This window comes from Tribolium madens, unplaced genomic scaffold, assembly GCF_015345945.1.
Source record: "Tribolium madens isolate multiple individuals breed KSU strain unplaced genomic scaffold, Tmad_KSU_1.1 Scaffold_97;HRSCAF=244;Tcas5.2_LG3a, whole genome shotgun sequence".
In the NCBI taxonomy this organism is placed as follows: Eukaryota; Metazoa; Arthropoda; class Insecta; order Coleoptera; family Tenebrionidae; genus Tribolium; species Tribolium madens.
Window position 1 is genome coordinate 7,580,589 of NW_025401069.1, and position 25,913 is coordinate 7,606,501.

General features: G+C 30.9%; 2 protein-coding genes across 7 annotated transcripts in view; one reads left to right on the plus strand and one right to left on the minus strand.

Moving 5' to 3' along the window:
* The window catches only part of LOC123015009 (cAMP-specific 3',5'-cyclic phosphodiesterase 4A-like), a 68,769-nt gene that overhangs the window by 18,179 nt on the left and 24,677 nt on the right, over positions 1-25,913 (minus strand). For 2 of the 5 annotated variants that reach the window (XM_044414410.1, XM_044414411.1), the window contains exon 2: positions 8,495-8,555. In XM_044414410.1, the coding sequence (XP_044270345.1) occupies positions 8,495-8,555 (61 nt within the window). Of the gene's footprint in view, positions 1-8,494; positions 8,556-18,153; positions 18,521-20,635; positions 20,656-25,361; positions 25,583-25,913 lie in introns of those variants that run through there. The other 3 variants (XM_044414412.1, XM_044414413.1, XM_044414414.1) reach the window with 3 other exon arrangements.
* On the plus strand, positions 4,155-7,212 carry LOC123015010 (cytochrome P450 4d2-like). 2 transcript variants are annotated; one of them, XM_044414417.1, is made up of 7 exons: positions 4,155-4,334; positions 5,472-5,669; positions 5,722-5,916; positions 5,968-6,338; positions 6,387-6,627; positions 6,675-6,854; positions 6,901-7,212. In XM_044414417.1, exons 1-7 carry the CDS (start codon positions 4,172-4,174, stop codon positions 7,056-7,058), a joined length of 1,506 nt encoding a protein of 501 aa, XP_044270352.1. In that variant the 5' UTR covers positions 4,155-4,171; the 3' UTR covers positions 7,059-7,212. The 2 variants fall into 2 exon arrangements, with proteins under 2 accessions (XP_044270352.1, XP_044270353.1); XM_044414418.1 differs by having other exon boundaries at positions 4,198-4,330; positions 4,791-5,669; positions 6,901-7,209.

Below are 25,913 nucleotides of genomic sequence, written 5' to 3' on the forward strand. Positions count from 1 at the left end.
CATAAACAAAAGGAAATTTTGAAAAATTTTATTCTTGTTAAAACATCACATTTTTATAGTACTTTATCACTCATCAATTAGTTTTTTAAAAAAATAAATAGTTTAAGCAAAAAACGTTTGGTTCAATACTTTTTATTCACCTGGTAGTTAAAACTTAAGCACCCAAAACACAACACAGCACAATTTTTACTTTTTTTTACTTTTTTTTTGTTTGACACTAACGCGTGGAGTACATAAAATAACAAAATTTTGTTAGTCATTATTAGTTATCAAATAATCTAAATGGAATATTAAAATCCGTGACCTTTGGATGATAAACAGAAAGTTAGGAAATATTTTAACCAAGCAGGGCCCTTATTATTTTTGAGTAAAAAAAACCTAACCTTTTTACTGCCTATTACCCACAATTTAAAATATTATAATCAAAATTTTTGGTGTAAAAATGACAATACCTTATGCAACTCACAAAACTAGTAAGGATCACGCGTGCCTACATTAGTAGTACATTATGTACAGGGATGTTTCACATAATTTTACGAGGCCTACACCTGTAAGATGCAATCAATAATACATATTTCAATACGAACTCGATTACAAATTTTGAAAAATTGGATAATCTTCTCTAGTTTGTTCACCCTTTCAAAAATTACAACGTTTATAGTTAGCTAGTGATTAAGATAGATAAACTAGAATCGTACTCATGCCGTCTCTTTATAGAACAAATGATAATTGTTTCTGAAAAACTGTAGTTTATGACTATTAATGAAACAGTGATTAGTTTGACAACTGCTGTCATGGGTTTCCAAAAATTAAATAATTAAATGTGTATTTTTTGTATCCAGTGTTCTGTGACTTTTGTATATCTGGGTGCGTACATTAGGCGCAAGCCTCGTAAAGTTACGTGAAACACCCTGTATATTATATAAAACTACAGATGTATTCATTTAATTTTTCTTTAGATCTGTTGTATTCACTAATGAATTTGCAAAGCAAATATGGCACAGTGATAAAAGTTTAGTTAGGCTTTATTTATTGATCACAAAACGAAAATGGTTAAATTTTAAAGCAACTCTACCGAAACTTGATTTGTGGCGTCAGAAGGAGTACATGTTAACTCGTCTTCTTCACTCGAAATTTTAAAATGATTTTAAATTTTTCGTTGTTGATCGAACGTCACATTAACGAAGTAATAAAGATTTCACGGCAATTTAAGTAATTTGATTTTTTTAAAATTTTGTATTTTGTACAGTTCTTGCAAATTATGTATGATATACGGACAAAAAATTAAATCTATTTTTTAATGTAGATACGATCATTTTTTGATGAGATAAAGCCTTTCAAAAATCACCAAAAAAATTAGGAAAAAATTGTGTTCCTTTTTTTAGTCAACAATCAACTTGACATAATAACGGTTAATAAGTATAATTTGAAAAATATCACACTTTTTTTCTTAATAAAAACATTCGAAATAACTAGGCGCAGGATAAAACTGCAGATTCATATAGCAGAGTACTGTAAACTCATGCTAAAAGTGCTCAGTAATAACAATAACTTAAAAGCACTAGTTCATACACCGCGAAAAGGGGATAAATAAGATAAATTCATCTTTATATGTGCATATGAATTAGTTACAAATCAAGTCGGTAACAAAAAGTGTTCAAAATATCATTATAATAATGATCGCTCTAATAGTGGTAATTTTATTTTGTGCTCCATTTGTATGGTGGTATTTTGTTTTGCAAAAATGTAAATCGATTGCGCACATACCTGGTCCAAAACCATTGCCAATTATTGGAAACAGTCTTCATATGGGAAATAAGCCGCAAGGTAATTGCTATAGTAATTATTTATTTATCTATTGCTCTTGTTTCCAGATTTATTTGTTAATTTAACGAAGTTTTACGACAAATATTGGGAAGTGTTTAAAATTTACATAGCTAACGAGTTGCGAGTTTTTATTTCGAAACCCGATTTGGTAAAGAATATTCTGAGTTCGAATGTGCACATTACAAAATCAAGTACTTATGATCTTATCAGTCCATGGCTTGGCGTTGGATTATTGATAAGCACCGGTATGTTCATAAAAATAGGATTACAAAGAGTGCTGATCAATTTATTTTAGGAAAAAAATGGAAAGCTCGCCGGAAAATGATTACACCAACTTTTCACTTTAAGATCCTCGATCAATTTATTGAAGTTTTCAATTCATGTGGGAACGTTCTTGTTGAAAAATTATCCAGCGAAGTGGGTAAAGAATCTGTTGATGTTTACCCTTTTATAAATCTGTGCTCTCTCGACATTATATGTGGTTAGTAAAAAATCGAACCCACAAAATGTTAACTTTGTAATTTTAGAAACATCAATGGGCGTTAAAATTTCAGCCCAAAAAGGAGGCAATGTTGATTACGTGAAAGCTGTTCGCAATTTTCTCCAGATTTTAATTGCCAGATCGTTTTCGGCTTGGAAAAGAATAGACGTCTTGTTTAAATTTTCCAAAACATACCCCTTTTACTTAAGTTTGTTATCAACTCGGCATGACTTCACAAAGAGTGTTATAATTCGACGACGAGTAGAAAAATCTTCCAAAAATATTAAACAAAACACTTCAGCGGACGACCAAAGTAAACGCAAAGTTGCTCTACTTGATATGTTACTCGAATCTGAACATAACAACATTTTATCAAACATCGATCTCAGAGAAGAGATCGACACTTTTATGTTTGAGGGACATGACACAACGGCATCTGGAACATCTTTCATGATTTTAGCACTTGCTGAAGTGCAGGACAAAGTTTACAACGAGATTTTATCAGTAATTGGAGATTCTGAAGACGTAACAATGCAGCAGCTTCAAGACACTAGATATTTAGAAATGGTAATCAAAGAATCGCAGCGACTGTATCCAACAGTGCCTTTTATCGAACGCCCTTTGGAATTAGATTGCAATTTGGGTAAATAAGACTTTATCAAGTTTCGTATACGTAAAAAAGATGTATTTTTCAAGGTGGATACGATTTTCCCAAAGATACAATAATCAGTACATTCATATACGGCCTCCATCATAACGCCCAGTACTTCCCTAATCCTGAAAAATTCGATCCCAACAGATTTTTACCCGAAAATCAGTCATCAAGGCACAGTTATGCCTATGTGCCTTTTAGTGCTGGTCCACGGAATTGCATCGGTAGTGACTTTGTTTTTCATTTATTTAGTAATTAGAATTTTTAATTTTTAGGACAAAAATTTGCAATGCTTGAAATGAAAACTACAGGGCGATTCAGATAAGATAATGAGCCTGACGATCTGGGGATGCAACCCAAAAAACAAATTTCATTTACGCCTTTGACCAATTTCAATTAGGATTTGCAAGTTGAATCCAAGTTATCATATTGTGACACTCTGACATCAGTGCAGAAAACGATTATTAATGCCATTCAGTTCTCGCGGAATGATAGAGAAATTAGAGAAGTCTTTTCGGTGTAAACCCAATACAAAATGTATGAAACAATGAAACATTAAAGGTAGGCAAACAGTTTTTTTATAAATCATAAATTGCTTGTCAAAGCACTATCAGAGCAACATGAGATGACTTGGATTGCAAATGCAAATCGTAATTAAAATTAGATCAAAACGTAAATGAAATTTGTTTTTTGGGTTGCATCGCCAGATCGTCAGGCTCATTATCTTATCTGAATCGCCCTGTATAATCGTAAAAATTGTACGACGTTTTCGTATACTGCCAGTTCATAATTACAAACCAAACTTAGGGATAGGTGGTGTGCTAAAATCTTATAATGGAATTTGCATCCGACTTCAACATAGACATGCAAAGTAAGCACTTGTTTTTTAATAAGCAACAATTTTGTCATAGACTGTAGTCAATTAAATGTAGATGATGTTTCTTTATTATTCAATAAATAAAAAAAAAGTACAAACGTTTATTAATTCATCGAAATTATATAGTTTTATAACCTTCATTAAGTATATTGTTTTTTACTAGTAAAAACACGAAATATTAAAAATTGTTACATCATGAAATACGGAAATAAAATTTTTGTCTTGATACAACTAATGATTTATATTAAAAGATTTATCTTTACATGGCTATCAATAATATAAACAATAAATGCAATAATAGCTCCAAACATTTAAAAAGGATCAGTCGTGTACAATGTTTGTCGTATCGTTCTTTGTTACTTTAACTCTAATATTATGTACTCCTTTAATGTGGTGGTACCTAACGTTGGCAAAGTTTAATAGTTTAAACAAAGTACCGGGACCTCCCCCACTGCCCGTAATCGGAAACAGTAATGAAATTGGCAAAACAACCGTAGGTAAGTAATCTTAAAGTTGTATAGTAATTAACTTTAAAACAATATACAAGGTGATTCTTAAATAGGTAGTATTAAATGAGAACATGCTGGAAAAAAATATTTTAAAAAAATCTTTGTTTAACCGTTCTCCAAAAAAAAAATTATTAAAGTTATTTTTGATGTAAAGCGTACGCCACTGATGTGTTCTGAAATAGTATTAGCACAGGTAGTGGAAACCATGGTATTAATTTGATGAAAATGTATTTAATCATTGCAACAATTCATAAACGCCGTAAGTGGCACGGATCAAGGGGGTTTTGACCCTAAAATATATAAACGTAAAAAGAGTACAGTTTGTCTCCATTTATCCTTGGGAAGCTGTGATCAAATTTTGTCGGTCTATTTAAGAATTACCCTGTATACTGGATAAATGAGTTCTTAAAAATCTTTTATTTTTTCTTCTATTTTTCGTTACAGAAGCTAAAACTAAATTACGCAAATCACAACCACATACTGCACAGATTCCTCTTTTTTACATAGCTTTTGTTTGACACGAACTCTTAGAGTACACATAACATTTTGTTGATCGTTATTATTATAGTTTATTAAAAATAATCTAAATGGAATGTTAAAATCCGTGACCTTTGGACGTAAAATAAACCAAAAGTTAAGAAATATTTTAACCAAACAGGGCGTCTATTACTTTTTAATAACCAAATAGTAATCTTTTTATTCCCTCTTGCCTCCAAATTTTTTATTACCAAATTAAAAAAAATTAAAGTCAATTGAGGTAAAATGTTTAGCATTTTATGCAACCGATAATACTAGCAAGTAACACGCGTGCCTACATTAACAGTATGTATAAAACTAGTTGAGCATACTTTCAAAAAGAAGTTTGTCCAAATTTGCATTTTTGGAGGAGAGAACAAAAACTGTTCTTTTTTTAAGAAATAATTATAATGTTTTATATCAGTGACAATTAATGTGAAAAAATTTGTACAAATTGGACGCTAATTTTACGGCTGGAGTACTTAACCATTTTACAAAAAAAAACTTTAAAAACTCTTATTTCAATTCATAAAAACATGGACAAACTGCATTTTGAAAGTCTGCTGCTCAGTTGATGCAATGGAATAAAGTAAAGTAATTTTTCTTTAGATTTGTTACAATCATTTATGAGTTTGCAAAGCAAATATGGCACAGTGATAAAAGTTTGGTTGGGCCCTAGATTACATTTATTGATCACAAAACCAGAAATGGTTGAATTTTTTCTAAACTCAAACATCCATTTAAATAAATCGAATGGTTACGATCTTTTCAAACCATGGCTTGGAGATGGTTTACTAGTAAGCATAAGTAAGTAAATAAAATAATTTTTATGATTGTATTGTACAATGCATGTTTATAGGGTCTAAATGGAAAGCTCGCAGGAAAATGATAACTCCTACATTCCACTTCAAAATCCTAGAAAACTTCTTGGAAATCTCGTTTAATAAACAAATAAATATCCTTTTAGATGTCTTGTTAAAAGAAGCTTCACAAAGTGACAAATCTATAGAAATTCACTCGATAATTAATTTGTGTTCTTTAGATATCATTTGTGGTTAGTTTTTAATGGTTGAAATAATCTGGTAACGATTTGTATTATTTTTAGAGACAGCTTTTGGTACGGAATTAAATGCACAAGCAAAATGCAACCCCAAATACGTAGAGGCCGTAACAGGATTTCTTGAAATTTTTACCTTGAGATTTTTTTCGGCATGGTTGCGACATCCTCTAATATTCCGATTTTCCGACAAATACAAAAAATATGTGGAGTATTTGAAAATATTACACGATTTCACCAACACAATTATCAAAAAGAGAAAAGAAGAATTTAAACTATTGCAAGATACTCCAAAAATAAGTGAAGAGGGAATTAAGAGGAGAGCTGCTCTTTTAGATATGTTATTAGAGGTTTCAGATAATGGAAAAAATTTAAGTGATGAAGATATTCGAGAAGAAGTAGACACATTTATGTTTGAAGTAGGTATAGAAAGTTTATTAATATTAAGTTAGCTGTATGTCTTTAAGGGACATGACACAACCACCACTTCCATCTGTTTTGTCTTATACGCAATCGCTCAGAACCCAGATGTTCAAAAAAAAGTTTATGACGAGTTAGTCTCAGTCCTCGGCACCGACTATAAAAAAGAAATTACCTTTAGTGACATACAAGAGTTGAAATATTTAGATATCGTCATCAAAGAAGCCCATCGATTATATCCCCCTGTGCCTTTAATTGAAAGAAGTTTAGAAGAAGACTGCACTATCGGTATGAAAAAAAAACCTATTCAGAAATTTCCACTAATTAAGTTTCAGATGGACTAACAATTCCCAAAAACACAAACATTTCCATATTTTTATACGGAATGAATTACAATAAAGACGTTTATCCTGAACCACACGTCTTTGACCCTGATCGATTTCTACCCGAAAAGCAGGGAGAAAGACACACTTTTGCCTACGTTCCTTTTAGTGCAGGACCCCGAAATTGTATCGGTAAAGTACCAAAAAACATTGCGACCCCAATTTAATAAAATTTCAGGCCAAAAGTTTGCCCTCCTTGAACTCAAAACGACGATAGCTAAACTACTGAGATGTTTCGACATCTCACCAGATCCCAAAAATCCTCCACAAGTGGGGATGTGTTCGGTATTGAAGTCCAGAAACGGGATACACATGTTTTTGAAGAAAAGAAATTAATAATAATTAAAATGTTTCTAGTTAATCTTAATAAATCAATAGTGAGAACTGAATTTCTTAATTAAATAGTTTATTTTACTTTCAGTTATTAGAAGATGGTCTTGATAGGAATTCTGTATCCCATAAGCCTGACACATTGATAATAATAATAAATGTAAATATAGTTTCACAAAGTTATGTAATACTAATAAGCCATAAATATAATCTAGTCTAATGATAAGATGATAAGAAAGTTTAAAAGCATACCAACATTCTTCTAACTATCAAAAGCTCGTTCAAAATAATCTATGTTACGAGTAAATCAAAAAATTGCATTTTTTGAACAAACTTTGAATTTGACATACCTGAGCCAGGGTAACTGTTGTAATTGTTATTAAATGCGCACATTTCCAGTCACTCAAACATACGTTAAATAAAAAATTGATTTAGATCTCTTGTGCTTTGAGTACAAGTAAAAACCTTCGTAGTTCTCATCTTCTGTATTGCCGCAAAATTCATATTATCTGCACTTCATAATCTGCACATGTGTGTATTTGCCTAGTAATAATCCCTGTTATAAGATAACGCATCAATTATCAACCCTAGTTACAACTTTGGTTATCCTGCTGATAGCAGTTATCTTTCCTCATTACTATAATTTTTGTGTCAGCGTGAAAAATTAGTGAATAAGTTTCGATAATTAAATTATGACAGATTGTGTAAAAAATGGTCATTATTTTCGTCACGAAAACGTATTCCGACTAAGCATTTGCATTTGCATTTCCAGTTTCAATAAATCGCCATTCTTATACGAAATTCAATAGTCTGAAATTACAATTCCCGATTAAAATTTCTTACAATTGAATTTTTCGTAATACTTTCGAGCAGTATAAATTTCCGCAAAAAAGTAAAAATAAACTAGTAACTTTCAAGTTCAGCTGAGTCCGGAACAAGTTTGGATTAAAGGAAGCTCTTGGATTTGATACACGAAGTCATTACACAAGAATCGTCTCGAGAGGGAAATGAACTTAACCATAAACACTTTGCCGAGTGACAGTAATAAAGCTATCGATCCAACAAACCGAAGATGTTAGGTTCCTCTTTTCTCCTATATTTTGCGGCCTTGTTCTGACGATGGAAGCGTCTTGCAAATAAGGCAATCACTACGGAGCTTGATCGAAGCACGAAGAGATGTTGGACACAATTTCAGGGATTGGGTTCTCAGTTCGCGAAAAAAAGCTTTTAAAAGAGAAAAACTGAAACATATGACGCATTTTGTGAAAAGTTTAAAGGAAATTTCAACAGCTTTTTCAACTATTAATCAAAACGTTTAAATATTAAAGCTTTTAACACATTTAATAAATACTAAATGCAAGCACGGCCACAAACTGCAGTTTTTCGAAAGTGGTGTTTTTAATATTAATAATTTAAACATACGAAAAGTAGCAAATACTTACCGACCATCTTGATGTACATTGCGTTTTGGTCAGTGATGTTGATCGAGACTCCCTCAGTTTTCTGGAAAACAAAATAAAAATGCATCAAGCTTCAATCAATAGCTACCAGGGTGGTTTTGAAATAAGTCAAAATTTTACACACAGAATAAAAACTTTTTCATAATTCACATCATTAGCGAGAAAAAAAACTTATTTAATTCGTGACAAAGTTTCTGATTGGAACTGGGTTTAATTTATATTTTGAGTTTTTTTTATATATATTTTTTAAATAGGTATGTTGGGAAAAAATTTCACCTGAAACATTCGATGTAACGTAATTGGATCTACAACACAATTGCCGAAATCCATTTTTAAAGCAGCAAATAATTAAATTATAAACAATTGATCGACAATTCTGTTAGAATTTGTTTTTCTTACATTGTTGATAGTCATTAACAACAATAATTCTCAGCAATGTGTGGGTCAGCTAAGTCTAATCCATAAATTAATTGAAAGTTTAATGTTTTGTAATTTATGGATGCAGTGAATCTTAATTACAACCAGTCGATATGGCCTTACTGCCAATACTAGTAGTGACAAAATCTTTGTGGAATTGAAGCAAATCAAATAATTGTGCAATTTTACGTAAAATACTGACAAGTATATTCCAGAGTGATTAATAAATTCAAAAAACAAACTTTTGTTCTGATAAAAGTGGATGAACAAAAACTGTACGTAATAGTTTATTGCTTTATTGTTAGAAGACAATGCCACTAAATAAATAAAATATTTGAAATAACATTTTTTATGTCTGACAATTCCATGGTTCTTTTCAGTTTCAGTTGATTAACAAACCGCACAGTTGCAATAAAACATTAAATAAACTTTGCACTTTTTATGTAAATTTACAGTAAAAGAGAACTATAACTACAGAAGTACTGGGTCTCCAATTTTCCGATAGGGCGAAAAGTGGAAAAAGTAAAGAGGTCAGTCTTACAGATTTTCAATGCAAATTGCAAGAAATTAATTTTTATTTTATTCTTGCTGTACTTTCAAACTTTGGTCCTAAGTGAAATAAATATGCAAATACATATTATGTAGTGACACATTTAAATCACACATTTTGTTTTTCAAATCTAAAAATACGTAACCTAAATAAATATCACATCATGATTTCACACCGACAAGACATATAGATATACGTATATCACAGCACGAAGATTAAAGTAAACTTCTTGCCAACTTCTTAACGCCAAATTAAAATTTTTCCCTCTGCTGAAAGGATAGTAAACGCTTCAGTTCTTCAAAATATGTAAGTGTAAGATAACTGTAAACACTAAAAACTTTGTCTTACCAGCATCTTTGCCGAATTCAAAGTAAATATTTAGACTTGATATTATACAAATGAATAACATTTCTATTCGCTACAAACGGTACAAAGTTCGGAAGATTAAACTTCATTCATGTCTAACAAAAGACACAGCTGATTATCTAGGAGCAAAGAAAAAGTCGCATTGTCCTTTCTCATACTTAAACATCTAAACAAATTCCAAATCTCTGAATATTCTAAAACATCAAGTCAGACCACACGAAAATGTCAGTTGCGTCATTTAAGAAATACAATATCTAAATTTCAGTTCTATTTACTATTAATTTCTGTCAGGCATTTGAATCCTTCAACAACTTTAAAAAACGCATTTAAATTTAAAGGTCCGTTAAGTCAGTAATTTAATTCTCAAGAAATTATACACAAGGGACCAATGACGCTAGTTTAATTCTGCAACACTACCATCGAACGGATGGAAAACTCAAATGGTGAAGATTTAAAATGTAGGCAAGACCTAAATAGGCATATCCCTCATTTACCAGCTGTTGAGAACATCCTGTTTAAGTTCGTTAGATTCGCGATTTTTAACATTCCACGGGATGTCAACATTAAACGTCCTTTTGCAAGTTTTCATGCACTAAAATTATCGTCATAGCAAAAAACAAAATCAATTTTTCTTAATTGACTATTCACGAACGGAATTTTAATTATTTCTATGTGGTTATGACAGATATAAAAAAAATCTTAGTTGAAGCAGCCTGTATGTGTAATTTACTGTCACTGTTAGAACATTCACGTTTCACAAAAGCTCGATATTCCTAAATAAAGCGCCCAAAAATATGGCTTCAAAAAATAAACAACAGTTATCATCAATCAAAGAAAATTAGTGTTTTTTGTAACTATTGAAGTGATCAAAGGAAGTGTCAAATCACCAGTTCAAATTCGTCAAAGATCAAGTTTAATAATTGATCGGCTTGTAATTCAACCTTGTGACGACATGTTTGTCCACTAAAAAAAGAAACAGCAGTTAAAAGAATTTATTGATATTACTTCACAAAGTCAATAATAGAAGACGTCACCTAATTCTATATTGTGATTATGACGTGTATATGACGTAACAAGACGCCAATACACACCTGATCGAAGATTTGGCGTATTGCCAAATGGGTCAGGACGAGCCTCCATTTCGTCCACTTTTGTCCTGAACAAAAAGCTCGTAAAGGAGAAATGTTCGAAGATTTCGACTTTATATGATACTGTTATCCCAATAGACTCGAACGTTTTTTCAACAATATTAACTGCACAATTTCATTTAAAAAGCCAACAAAACCAATTCCCGTGTTTTTTTTACTCTTAACTCATCGTAAATTGAAAATTATTCTCCTATCAACTTATCACTAGCGAAATTAAAATCCATCAAGTACTCGTATATTCGCGACCAAACTACTTACATAGTATATTCATGCCTAAATGTCCCTAATTAAAAATAGGTAACAAGAATAGAAACCACACAATTGCTGTTTAAAAGTGCTAAAACTAATCATTACAACCCCACGTTCTGATCGTTAAAATGCAATTTCCGAACAACAAAAGGAAAGACAATATTGAAAAAGATTAGTTCTGGATTATTTTGTTTTCGTCGGATCGTATGTGTACGCAACAGTTTGTTATTTAGGTAAATACAAAGAAATACGTAGGTTTATTTTCCAGGTTAAACATGTTGATTTCATCTTCAAAAACATGTGATAATAAGTAAATTAGCCAAAAATTAATTAATTTTAACCACAAAGCAGAAGTTATAGTGAAATCTAGTCTATTAGTTTTGGAGCTTTGCAATTAAGCAGTACTAGTTAAAAAGTATATTTTGTGGAAAAAAACTCAAAACTGGAAAGATATTAATAAATCATGAATAAGATAAAAATAACACTCCACAAGGTTTCTCTAGCCATAAAATTCAAAATGTCTTAAGATAAATTAAATTTTGTTTGGATTTACACTAGAGCAAAGCACGAGTTGAGTTGGATTCATGGCTTTAAAACGTAATCTTGGAATATTGTACAAGACAATTATTCGAGTGCAAAGTTAAAGATAATAATATTCCTTGTGAAGGATTATTGGAACACGAAAAGTAAGTGTTTTGCTCTTATCGTGATGGCAAAAATTCACGACATGCACGTAAGTCTAATACGGAGTTATGTATCGCAAATTGTTGCCAAGAAAAACAAATCCCTCTCCGTTAATAAAACTGATTTTGGACGTAGAATACAACTGGAATTTATCCAAAAGAAATAACATCCAGTGCAAAAATAAAAAACTTCCCTTTAGTTTCGCAGACGATAAAGATGAAAAATTACAAAAGCTCTGACACATTTAATTAACGTGAATAAAATACTTATTTCACAGACACAAACTTATGATATAAAAGATTAATATTTAAATATTACTAAAGTTCCTCTTCTATCCCAGGGTACCAGCACAATGTACAAAGTATTTTCCATATTATTATACTGTGGTAATAACATTACCGTTTCAGTTCAACGTTGACAGGCTTCTTTGAAGTTCCGTTTAAAATCTAACAGTAAAAGAATTTTTAAAGAAACGTTACGAGAACGAGAGTTGTTCAAACAAGACTCTTATAAAATAATTTCAACCAATTTTTGGTTTAATCATTTCTGATTCTATTTCGGTTAAATTTCAAAACAAATTACTGAACCTGCTAATAAACTAATAACCGAAAGTCTTATGGCAATTTAATGATCGAGACATTTTTACCAAGTGCCACTAAACCGGCAATAAAATTGTTTTTACTGCACCTACAATTTATTAATAGAAACCGAGCTATTTAATTATATCAAATCACTAATAATACACTACCTACCTAGTTTGGTACCTGTACAAGATTAGTATTTCAATTGCGATAGCTTTGAAACCGCCAGAAATAGATACAGTGCGAGCAACAAACACTGATTGTGGCTTACCTAATCCAACCTCACATTTTAAACAGAGAATAATAATACAAAAAAATGCAAAGTAATAAAAAAAAAAACTAAAATAGTCTTGAATCTGAGAAATCCGGCAAATTACAAAGGATAAATTCAGTTGGAGATATAAATTTAGAATATGTAAGACTAAACAAGAAACAAGAAAAATCATCATACATAAACCTTAAAATAGTCGTATTTCAAAAAATAAATCACCATTTCAATATTCCATAAAAAATGAAATATTTTCTTTGTAAAACATTACAAGAAAAATATTAATCCTGTCTTAAAAATTAGTGTCAGGTTACGTGTTATATATTCATGAACAAATATTTATTCTTCGGCTTAGCGATATTTTCTTTACACCACAGGTATACACTAGAGAATCATGTATACAATTTTATGCAAAAGGTGGAATTAAACGTAAAATTAAAAAATTGTTTGAATTACGATTACTCTGTTAGCGCAACATCCATAGCAATTGTTTTGTTTACCGTGCTGTAAAATTAATTACAAATTGCAATTAATAGAATGAACGTTTCGTGGGTGGTCGACTATAAAGGTACTATTAATAGAAGAGCACTGCAAAAAGACTGTTAAGTTTCTATTTGATGGCGCAATTATTATACCATAATTCTTAATTTGTAGAGTACATACAACGAACAAATTAATGAATTGCTCATACAGAAAATCATTTCTGTGTACGTTTATTAAAAAAAAAATGTTGGCTCTTGTAGTTATCACCTAGTGTAAACGCAGCTAATAAATTTTAATATTAATTAAATAATATCACACACTATGTTGCGGAACTAATGATAATAAAACTAATGAAGTTAGTTGTGTTGACGAAAGCTTGCGGTTAAAGGCCAAATATTCAACTACAGCGAAGATAAGAGGTAATATGAGGCAGTTACCGTCAAGTTTGTGGTTTCCTGTCACCGGGATTAATATTTTTTGCTTTAGCTCTTTAAAATTGCTTTCAAATTATCTACAATATCAATATTTTAACGTTAAATTTTACCTACCATCAACAACTACTTGTTGCAGTTACGAATCATATAACTAACATGAAGTATCTAAAATTTTGCAATTTGTAGTCAATTGCGTGAACACAAATCAGCAACAAATCAATAGAAATAAACCAAGAGCATCTTCGAAAGGAAAAAACTCGCTCTTCCCTTAATTCAGACAATGTGTTAAATAAAACTAAAAAATCGTATTGTAACAATCATCACAAATTAAAAATTGTCTGTTTTTCTAACAAACTGAAAACATAATTTTAATCTTTAAAAAATTAAGAAACGTAGTTTTCAAGTCATCAGGTAATCACCAAACAATCAAATGCATTAAACTGACAATCAACAACTGCCTTAAACATTTGTTGTAGTAATGGATGTGTAGTTTTTACATGAAAAAAATTCTAAATTAAACTCCCAGAATAAAAATAATATGGTTTTAATTAGTCAACTGATGTTTATGTAGATACTCGTATATATTCACTATAAAATTTTCTATTATTGTAAGCTATAAATATATTCTAAAAAAAGAAATATTTTTATTAAATAAAGTAACAGTTTTGAAAGAATTGCATAATAATTTTAATATCTGTTTTTTTTTTTTTTTTGGTAAGGTAAGATTTCACTGTGTGTATTTTATACTAAACATCAAAAGGTGAAGCTTGTACTAATTCATTAATTAAATTGTATTTATTATAAAATTAAAGTTCACTATACTGTTGAACTTTTACAAGATTAATGCTCAAAACCCATTATAAACTCCCACATAATTGCATTGCAGGTTTGAAAATGTTTTCCCAGTCTAGAATATCTGTAATATGGGAATTAAATATATAAAACGTGAAAATCTACAACAATCTCTTAAATAGGTATAACAAAAAAAATGAGATGTCGGTTACAGCGTTTCTTCCCTTGCGGCTAAAGGATTACATCGGTAAAAACCCCTTTCTTCACTGTGTCGTCGTGACCTTAAATACACCTCTGCACAAAAAATGTCCTTTTTGTACCTACAAAATTATTATACGGTCAACAGTTATTTATCTCCCGGGTAGGAAACAATTGCCTGGGTCGAAGTTGCTATGTCAACCGCTCAAGTCGAAGACTAGCGGAGGAACCTGACCATCCACGATTATGTTTGTTGTCCAACAGTCAGTTTTGTGGACACATTATTGAGTAAATAGATGTTGAAAGTCCTAACATCAGCCCCCGAAGCGACTCGATAACATCGACTAGACTGTGGCTCCGAAATCAAGCCATTCGTTCGGAATAAATGCATGCTAAAATACATAATTACGTTGGCGCTTCTGTGCAGATATAACAAAACAAAATTTATGATTTAAAAATAATTTTTCACAGTATTTTTTTCTTTGACAGCATAAAACAGTAAATTTAATTTGTTTTGAAGATATTAATAGGTTTAAGTTTCATGCACAAATAAACTACTAAAAGTGTCGCTTTATTATTTATTAACAGACGAAAACATGTGTTCAAAATAATGCAATAAACAAAATGAAATCTACTTAATTCAACCATTATGCAGACTAAACTACGTAGTTGCATACATCCAAATCACAAAGAGTAAGACGCTGTTCATTAATTTATGTCGAATTATATTAAAGAGGTAACGAGAGAAAACGATTTAAATTATTAGTCATTAATGGTCAGTTGCAGAAATTGAACTTTCCAACAACACTATTCTCCTGCAGAGTAAAATAGTAATTAGTCTTCAATTAACATCGCAGAATGCTTGTTTTGAACAGCATGTTGATGATGGTCTTGGAATAGAAGGAATAAGGAAACAAAATGAATTACCAATCCTACGACCCAGTTTTCGAGATAATATTTTATTCAGCTGCAGTAAATATGAAAATTACTACAAGTTGCGAACATAAATTTTTCAACACAAATTAAATTGGCACAAAATTTGTGTAGATGTCAGTGTAATTTTTATGATTTAGGACTTTGTTTGATCAAGTGAAAAAAATGCTTAAAAAATAAACCGCCTGTTTTTAACTAAGACGCCATGTACTTTTATAATGTTAAATGCGTAATTAACTAATTAAGATCATTCTTATCTTTACCGTCAGTCACATTTGAAACAAAAATGTTTTACTACCTATGTTTACAAACATAATGTTTTACATAATTGTCAGCATCGAGAAAATAAACTACACCTACTTTAATGACAAACAAAACTACGTTTATAAATTTAATATAACACACCTCGCAACTGCAAGGTAGCTTATCATCCAGCATTATTATCTTCAACCAATTAACAAATTGGTTTCTCCAGTGTCACCCACAAGAAGCAAAAATGAGCTTTTATACCAACAGTTATAAATTTGTGTTTAATCAAAAATGTGTTGAAGCTTGAAACTGATTTAATTCAAGTAGTTTTGCAATTTATTTTTTGCTTACCTAAGAATCAAAAAAGGCCATATTTTTTAAGACTCCAAAGTCTTGTTATAAATTCCACAATGACAGGTTACAAATTATATAAAATTGCATACGTAAATAAATATGTTTTTTTTGTAATTAAGTATTATTTTTGTAATGTAGAGTATTGTAGAGCATACTCCTTGTAACTAAATACATATTTACTAAACAATTCAGCTAATAATACTAAAAAACTAAACATTTAAAAAATACTAATTAGCTGCTATGTGCTTTCGTTTGTAAATTAATTGCTGGAGGTTGAATGAAAATTAGATAACGCTGCCAATCTTTTGAAACCGGGCTTATAAAAAAAAATAACTCATCATGATCTATTTTAAACCAATTTTTCTGCATTATCAACCTCAAACAAAATTAATCTTATGGTCTAGAATCTAGATCTTAGAAAGCAAAGAAAAAAGCAATAAATGTATATGTACAGGGCTGCATTTTGGATGTCCGAATAGGGAGGGAATCTCCGAAATCAAGAGGTTTAGCCAAAAACGAGTAATACATTCTGGGGCACATTTTATAAGAAAATAATATTGGTTAAAACCGCATCCCGCTATCGTCTTTTGTTTTCGACTTATAAACAAAAATTGACATTTTAGCGAAATCTAAAAAAAAATATATATTTGTTATTATAGAAGACACAGATTTGAATTGAAGACATTGTGCAGGAACTTTTTTACGTAGAATTTAATAATGTAGTTAACAAATTTTTTTTCAATTGTTTGTTTAGTCGTAATAAAATAAACCTTAATTTTTTTATCTAAAAAATATATATTTGTAACAGATTATTATAATACATTTTTAGCAAAAAATTATCTGATTTTTGTTCGCAGTTGGCCATGAAAAAATGTTGCATCTTTAACGAAAAGGATTTAAACTATATTATTCAACAAGTGTTACTAATGAAAGAGTTTTCTAAGCATTAAGTAATTCTTCAATAAAATATATTTTATTTGACACAAAAATGACGATATGGTTATTCAAATACCCAAATTCCGTCTATGTGAAAGGTTATCCTAACTATGGAGTTAGGAGACCCATCAAAAAAATATTTTTTATAGTTGTGTTGACTGTTGACACATTTGTTTTTCCTATTTTTGGATTTTAAAAAAATATGTAATGAGGCGCTGGCATATTTGTTCAATACTAACATATCGTATTTTTATTTCACAGTTCACAAAACTCTTATTGATTATTATTGCACATTTTAAGTTAAATAGATTTTCCATGGCCAACTATTATCAAACAAAATATGTATTCAATTTTTTAAGTATAATTATAAAAAATATTCTGTTACAGATACATATTTTTCAGATCAAAAAAAAATAAGCTTTTCAAAATTGCCATAGACGTCTATGATTTCCATTTAAAAAAATACAAGTTTATCTTATTACGGCTAAACAAATAACTGAAAAAAATTGTTAACTACATTATTAAATATCTCGTAAAAAAGTGTCTGTATAATGTCTTTATTTCAAATCGGTATATCCTATAATATGAAGATATGAATTTCTTTAGATTTCGCTAAAATGTCAACTTTTGTCTGTAAGTTGAAAACAAAAGACGATAGCGGAATGCGGTTTTAACCAATATTATTTTCTCACAAATTGAGCCCCAGAATGTATCACTCGTTTTTGCCTAAACCTCTTAGTTTCGGAGATTCCCTATTCGGACATCCAAAATGCAGCACCCTGTACAGTGCAAGCTCGATAATCCGATTCAAACATCACAATTAAAACAATATTTTATTTACTTTTAATACAAAATGAAAAAAGAAAATTTTATGTTTAACTTAATACGCAACTTTGACTTTGAAATTAAGTTGGCAACGATGTCATAGTCAATTTTTATGGGCATGGTATATGCAACTTGTATTGGATTTTACGAGAATGGCCTTGGATTTCTACTTACTTTTTCTTCTTCGGCTAGCGGCGTAGTAAGCTCTTGATATGATTCTCCACTTCCCCGTCGACTGGGTGCTCCACAAACAGCTCTGCGGAAGGCGCGGGCGACCAGCGAGCAAAGACCGCATTGCCGGCCGCCCCTACGCCTCCCAGCATCCTCCACCGTTAGCTCCCTCCCGCTTCCATCCCTACAGCACGCCACTGCCTTTATTATGACGCGTTACACTGCACAATCAATTACGAACACTGCTCAAAGTGTCCTGCTGCTAATATTTTTCCCGCACTAGAGAGTAGTTATGGTCGGCCGTCAGTCGGTACTGCGTTTTCACCGACATTGAAATTTTCATTTCCCCAGTCGATTCGATATCAGATACCTGAAATTAGGCCCACTTACAACCCATTTCCAGCTTTCAAAATTGGGTTTTTCAGGATAATGCAAAGCCACAAGTGAAATCCGCACAAAGGAAAATACACATTTGTCACCGACAAATCACCACCAACATCAGCAAACAAATTAATGTTATTAATGTTATTCTGTTATGTTGCAAATTATTTGTTTGCTATTTACTTCACATAAATGTAAATTGACCGTACGAGCTCATGTTAACGGTTAGTTACCCCTCAAATATAAAATTATTATGGTCAAACTACAAATCACTACCTTTGTTCAACAATATTCCCCTGAAACGTCTAAATAAAATATTAATTTATTGTCCTTGTTGTAAAACAAAGCACGAATTTATTCCTCCATGAAAATACTGAAGAGAATATAATTATATCCGAAATACGTTTCACCGTTGTTGGCATATTAATTACATTTATGTGTGATAAAAGCACGCGGAGACTTCCTTGTGTTTCAAAGATATTTTTCCATTTCAATGAAATGTTTATAGAATTATTTCACTATTTTTATTGTAATAGCCCAAAGAATGATGCATTTTTCTTTATTAGAAGTAATAAAAAGCAGACATAAGAATAATAAATACCTGTTTTGTAGTATTTTTTATTTGTTATTTTATTATATCAATCAAAAAACATTCATGGTCTCCATTCTTAATACAAACGCACAAATATGGACATAAGTAAACTGTTCACGTATTGTGAGCTCTCATATTAGAAGAACATGAAAAGCATCTTCTAGGGTACTTTATCTACGCTAGGGTTGGTTTTACAGAAAAATCAATTACACAGATGTGTCCAAATATTTTCAGGTGTGAAAGAAATCGAATTATGGAAAAACTAATTTATTTAGCTAATTGTTATTACGTCGTGTGGGCGTTTTTGTGAGTCCAGGCCAGATAACCCAAAAAAGTGTCGCTGGTTTAATGAGACTATTTAAAAGCAGGTTTTCAGTTCAGATCATTTAGTTGTATGGGGACAGGAAATCATAAATATTACAAGCCAAACATTTCTTTAATATCTTCCTTCCTTAAAAAATTAATCACTTGCAGCTCTACTCATATTTTCCTATAATCATAAAATCTTAATTATATATAATGATCCCAATAAATTACATACTGAATTATTAATTAATGTTGCATATTATTCACCGTCCTTTCACAAATTTCGCGGTGAGTTATTTTCGTGTCTATATTCTTGAATGACGATGAGGTAAAATTCTTGAAAATTAATACATTACAACCCTAATAATTATCAGGCTGTGATAAATTAATCTCTATTGCTTAGGCAAAACATCACGAAATATAATTTCCTTGTCAGTAAAGAGATGGCTCACGTTTCTTTATAATCAAAAATTCCAATGAAACATTTTCATTCTACAAAAACTTGAATTTATATTAAGCTGTCAAAAACCGTCTTTGATCAAAATTGTCTTGAATGTGTTGAAGAATCTAAAAAGACGGATGCCTTCATATATTTAAAAGTTTACGATTCTCAAACTTTCCATAACAGATGCAGAGATATTTCAAATTTACGAAGATGAAAAACTTTGAAATATTTCACTATTATTTGAAGGCGACAAAAAAGCAGATTTATACGTGACATTAGACTGGCGAGAAACAGGTAGGAAGAAGGAAGTTTCACATACAGTTCATCATCACCTTTGTTAAGATAGATTACACTTTTTCCAAGGACAAAGTTTAAGTTCCTTTCATAAATCCGATAATTGCATTGTTCATTCTCTGTTTTTTTCAATAGTTATAATTATACATCGGCCAATTATAAAACTGTAATGTTTTATTTCTACTGATCACAGACCCACCTTAATCTGTGGGCTCTCAGATTAAACAAAATTTACCATTTGCTGCTGTTTCTAAATCACTACTATAAAAATATTAACAATGTATTACCAACGGAATACCTAAACAATCAAAGCGAGAGGATTTATTACATCCCTTGTGTTTAAAAGTTGTTGACCGATAAAAACATTTCAGTAACAAAATTCACTTGCCGGAAACTGAAAGTGCTCCCACGTTTACAGACACCGTCGCTAAAAGTAAGATTAATAATTTATTTCCCTCAGGGCCAACCTTTGAGTCGAGTTTGTTAAACCAACGGAATCCTGACCTCAATAATCTATTAAAATTTGCATCCATTTTTGCCTTTTAGCGAAATTTTTATTTTTCCGGCGGCTGCGTTATTACTCTTGCAGAATCACTGAAAAACCCATTTGTTGATTACAACAGTGGTTTGCATTTCATAACAGAACTATTAATTCCAAACACACCGTTTTAAAGGCATGCAACAAAGTACTATCAGATAATGTGTTGTTTTTTATTGCAGTAATTCGCTTCATTGTGAATGTGACATGAATTATATTCGTTAATAAATCACGTTTGTTTAAAAAACAGAATTATGTAAAGACAAATGTCGGTATAAATTAAAAACAAATAAAATTTCAAGCAGACAAGATTCAACGTCAGGTTCGCAAAGCTAGAATTGTGTGGCACAATTTCTGTAATGAATATTGATTTGATATTTCTATTAAGCAGCTGTCTACCTTAGAACAGACAGAATAATATAAATGGAAAATCGTTTCTATAATTACCCTCCAAATCAAATTTTCATCTTACACTTTCCTATTTTTAACTTCTCAATTTTCAATCGCTTCACTTGAAGACATGTTTAGTTGTTAATAAAAGCGCCAGCAAAATGACAATTCCGCTAAAAATGTTGTAAATTGCATTCATGATTAAATTCGATTTCCATTAACGCAATTGATGGATGATTGAGATTTTAATTTTTCAATAACACAAAACGAAATTTCAAATTTAAGGCACATGTTTTATTTAATTACACTTATTCGCCAATACCAATTGGCTAAAATTTCATGCAACTTTGGCCCGAATTTCTGCTTAAAACATTTTCATCACCGATTGCATAAAGCATAAATGTGTTGAATCTTTAATCTGTTACTAATTATACCTACGACTGATATCCACGGTCATTACAATAATTTCCACGTTTACTTCAAATTCAATGACAAATTGAAAACTAAGCTTAAATTTTAATCCGAATTTAAGCGTTCCATGCATTTAAGTACGTAATAGCAAATATTTGCTGAAAAGCTGAGTATTTATGATTAGATAAACAATAATAAAAATAATAAATATAACTAGGAAATACTAGCACCTCTCACTACTCTACAACGACTTCTATTTTTAGACTAATAAAACAAGTATAAAAAATAAGCCTGCTTAAGCTAACTTGCAAAAATAGTTCCAAAAGTACAAAACCGATTTTCGATGTTACAATGAGCATTTTTGTCGACATTTTATGCAATAATTTGGCTATCACTGGCCATAGACTGTCGTTTTTAAGTAAGAAATTGTTGCAGTTCAATGTATTTCACCGAAACTAATGCAATTTAAGCTATTTTTGAGCAATTTGGATACCGCATACGTCAAATATAATTTCATTTCATTTTAAAAAGCGCCCAATAGAAAAAAATAGTATAAAAAACGCGTGTTACAACCTCTCATTGTGATACTCGTGCATTTGTAACATTCGCCACTGCGTGGCTCGTGTAACTCGTATCGCAATGAGAATGTTTGTAACACTTGTTTTTTAATACAGTATTATTCTACTGCCATATAGCGCAAGCGAGTATATTTTATATTATTACATTGTGCTTCACACCTTGGTATCAAAAATGGATGTCTGTGTTCGATCATAACTGCTTTTATCGTAAGTAATTGTTTAATTAAAATTGTATATAAATACATATTATATAATTTATACTGTAAAAGAGACAATATAGCAAAAAGTTTGTTAACTAATACTTCAGTCTTTCATGTTGACAACGATTTTTAAACCCCTATACTACTGAAATAGGTAGCTATTTTGTCCAAAACATAGATCATTAAATAGCTTTTACATTGATTACTTGACCATTGTTAGTATTATGATAAAATAATGCTTGTATTTTAGTTTTCATAAACAAGCAGAAATCAGTAAAATAAAATAGACAATCCTGGTAATTCCAATTAACAAATTTTCAATTTTTATAACGAGAACAAATTAAATGCACAGTATATTATTTTTGATCAGTAAAAATTATAAATGCATAGTAAAAATAATAAATGCATAGTAAAGACAATGAATGAATGTGCAGTAAAACTAATTCATTTAATATTCACACATTTAATTTTCAAACAAAATGTTTTCAAGCAAAATAGGAGTGTGGCAAAGCGTTCAAACTGATTACCATTTGCGCACAGTTTCCAGCCCTTGCTAAAATCATTCTTGCGCAGAGGCCCTTGCCACCCTCCAATACAAAAATAAGTTCCAATAATAAATAACATTCTTGCGTGGGGGCCATCCATTGTTATCTAACCAAGACTAAAAATTCCTTAATTCTACTAATTTTCATTAAAGTTACTGAACGTTTATTATTTTACTGAGCAATTTGAATTTTTTTACTGAACAAATTACAATAAAATACTGTGCGTGCTTTAATTGACATTTATTATTTTTATTGTACAAAATATTATATTATACTGATTTTATTACTATTTTATTTTTTACTGTGCAAATTAATTACATACTGTTCATTTATCATTTTATACTGATCAAAATTGAATTATTTACTGATCGCTTTATTCTTACCCTTTTATAACTCCAGTTTAAATTTTTTCACCACTGATTTTTTCATTCTTTGTAAATTGCCTCTACTGGTCTTACTTTTTTATACACATATAATTACGGTTTTTAAGTACCAACTTCAAAAAGATTTTGAACTAAAAATCAATTTTAATAAACAAAAAACTATCTAGCGGTAGAAAAAAGAAACATATTTTTGAAAATACCTATATAACCTGATTGCAATCATTTTAAACACATAATTAATTTATTATTTTTAAAACAAACTACAAAGAAAAATACTATTCTTAGTAACAATTATGTACCTATATTTAAGTGTAAAGTTAATGAACAGTTAGACTTGACCTCTCGGGGGAGTCACGCCAACAAATTTTCCCCAGACACACAACAAACGTTCTGATTTGAAACTAGTCAAATGCGTTTGTTGATTCTTATCAGATAATACTATTCATGAATTTAGTATCATTAGTTCCCCACAGAGTATACAACTACTATAACACGATCGTACAACCCCTTTGTTCATTTAAAGTTCCATTTCTATGAAATCATCTAAGGGTAATGAACACAAAAATTACAATAATCACCTACAGCTAAATTGCAAATAAATCCTTCTAATCCTGAGATCAAAGAAAGTATCATCATTTTGCCAACATTAAAGAGATTATTTCTGTGTATCAAACAATATCAATATTTTACGATAAACAATGAGTTCATTTTTAGTAGTTCTGTCACCATTTGCGAAACCGTGACGTAGACGAATGTCTTTCTTATTTTAAAAAGCTATCGACATAGAGATTACATTTAACTTTCCTGTAGTGGACATCATCTCAGTGGCCGATTTATTACCATGGTTTAACATATTACATTAACGTAATGACATTTATTATCGCACTGGTTGCGGTAATAACTCCATTACGGCATTAGAACAGTTACAAAAAAGAATACCGGTAAAAATTTATGAATGCAAAAACAATTATGGTCGGAATAATTTTCAAATAAATTAAACCACACAAGTGGCATTTCACAATTTCTTTTTCTGTCCTAAGATACAATGTTTTATATTCGCACATTATCACCCATTTCAGGTGCTTCCTGTATCACCAACTTGCAGTTAGTTTGAAATATGTTATATTAAAGTTATAATGTAATCAATAATTCAGCAAATTTCTTTCCTGTCGTGCATTTTTACTCAACATTGATTCAACACCGTACAAAACAATTGAGTTAAAATTAGATAACGCTCATAACATGTAGTGTTCGAATATTGCCCCCAGTAGTACTTTTATAAGCTTCAAACGATTTTCATCGTAGTGATACCAATCGTAAAACCCGATTAGCAATTTGTTTGCAAATTTTGTAATATAGCGGTTTAAAACTAAACAGTTATTTCTATCCAGAATTCTTTACTATAGTAAACGGGAAGTTGTATGGGCTTTGTTCTTACTTCTTTGTAAATAAATATTACTTCCATCCATCTTCTCAAAGAAGTTGTTGTAAGAGTCGTAGAAATTTGTAAGCAGCTAATGTGCAGCTCTTGAATGTATCTGCACTTAATCACCGTTATCATAAACAGTCAAGTAACAAGTGTTAACAACTAAACAAGCACGACTGGAAGTGTAACCTACTAGAAACTAAAGTCTTTCCTAAGAGCAGATGTTAAAAAACACCTAATGAATTTTAAATATTGCATAATTTTGTGTTTTGAATATCTTGTCAGTCGCAACTTGCGTTTAACTTTGTTATCCATTAATGGAGGGTAATTGAGGCCAAGACTTCGTAAATGTGCCATGTAGACAAAATAGGAAAAAATCAAATAAAAAAGGTATTTATTACGAATTATTCCAGCCACCGTTGAATAACTTTGTTTTGAACAGTTTATTGCAACAACGCATCCGATGAAATACTAGAAGGTCATTACCTCGTTTCATCTACAACAAATAAAAAATTTGAAGAAATGTGAACTTTTTCAAAATGTGTTAGATACTAGCGAATAAATTCATGTCAACAGTTTGTTTACTCGACGTAAGATTTCTGTAGGTCATGGATGCAGTAAATCTACATCTCCATTAAAAAAACATTTAAATAACCAATTCACAAATGAACGAGAATTAACTGGTGAACAGGTGACACTATAAATAAAGGCCCAAAACTAACCTAAACAATTTCACATGTACGAAACTTCTTCACTTCACCGACCACAAATCACAGGAGCTGTTGTTAATCACTGGTCATTCATTAACACATGCCGGCCGATGCAGCGATTGCTTGATTATTGACAGGACGTCTGTCACTTGTTTCACATAAAACACAGGCACAGCACTCTATGATGGAACTATGCAGCCAACAGCCAAGCGCCAAGCCCGGGCTTTGAGCCCTGCTACGCTTGTCACGACAGCTATTCAACAACGCACGCCCGCTCACGATTTCGCACGAGCCTGCACGATTAGCCGATTTTTAGACATCATACGTAATGAATTATAGCCGAAAAAATTACGCTACCTGCCTATTCTGTTACTATACTACTACATCTATGCACGGAAGWACGATTTATTGATGTCGCGTCCTTTGAGAAAGAACATTTTGAACTTTTACGGAAGTTGTTGTTGGTAATATACAAAATGTGGACGGACGGGCTATAATTTACGTGAATGAAAAATGTCTACAACGTGAATATACAGTACAATTTCATTTATGTATACCTACTTT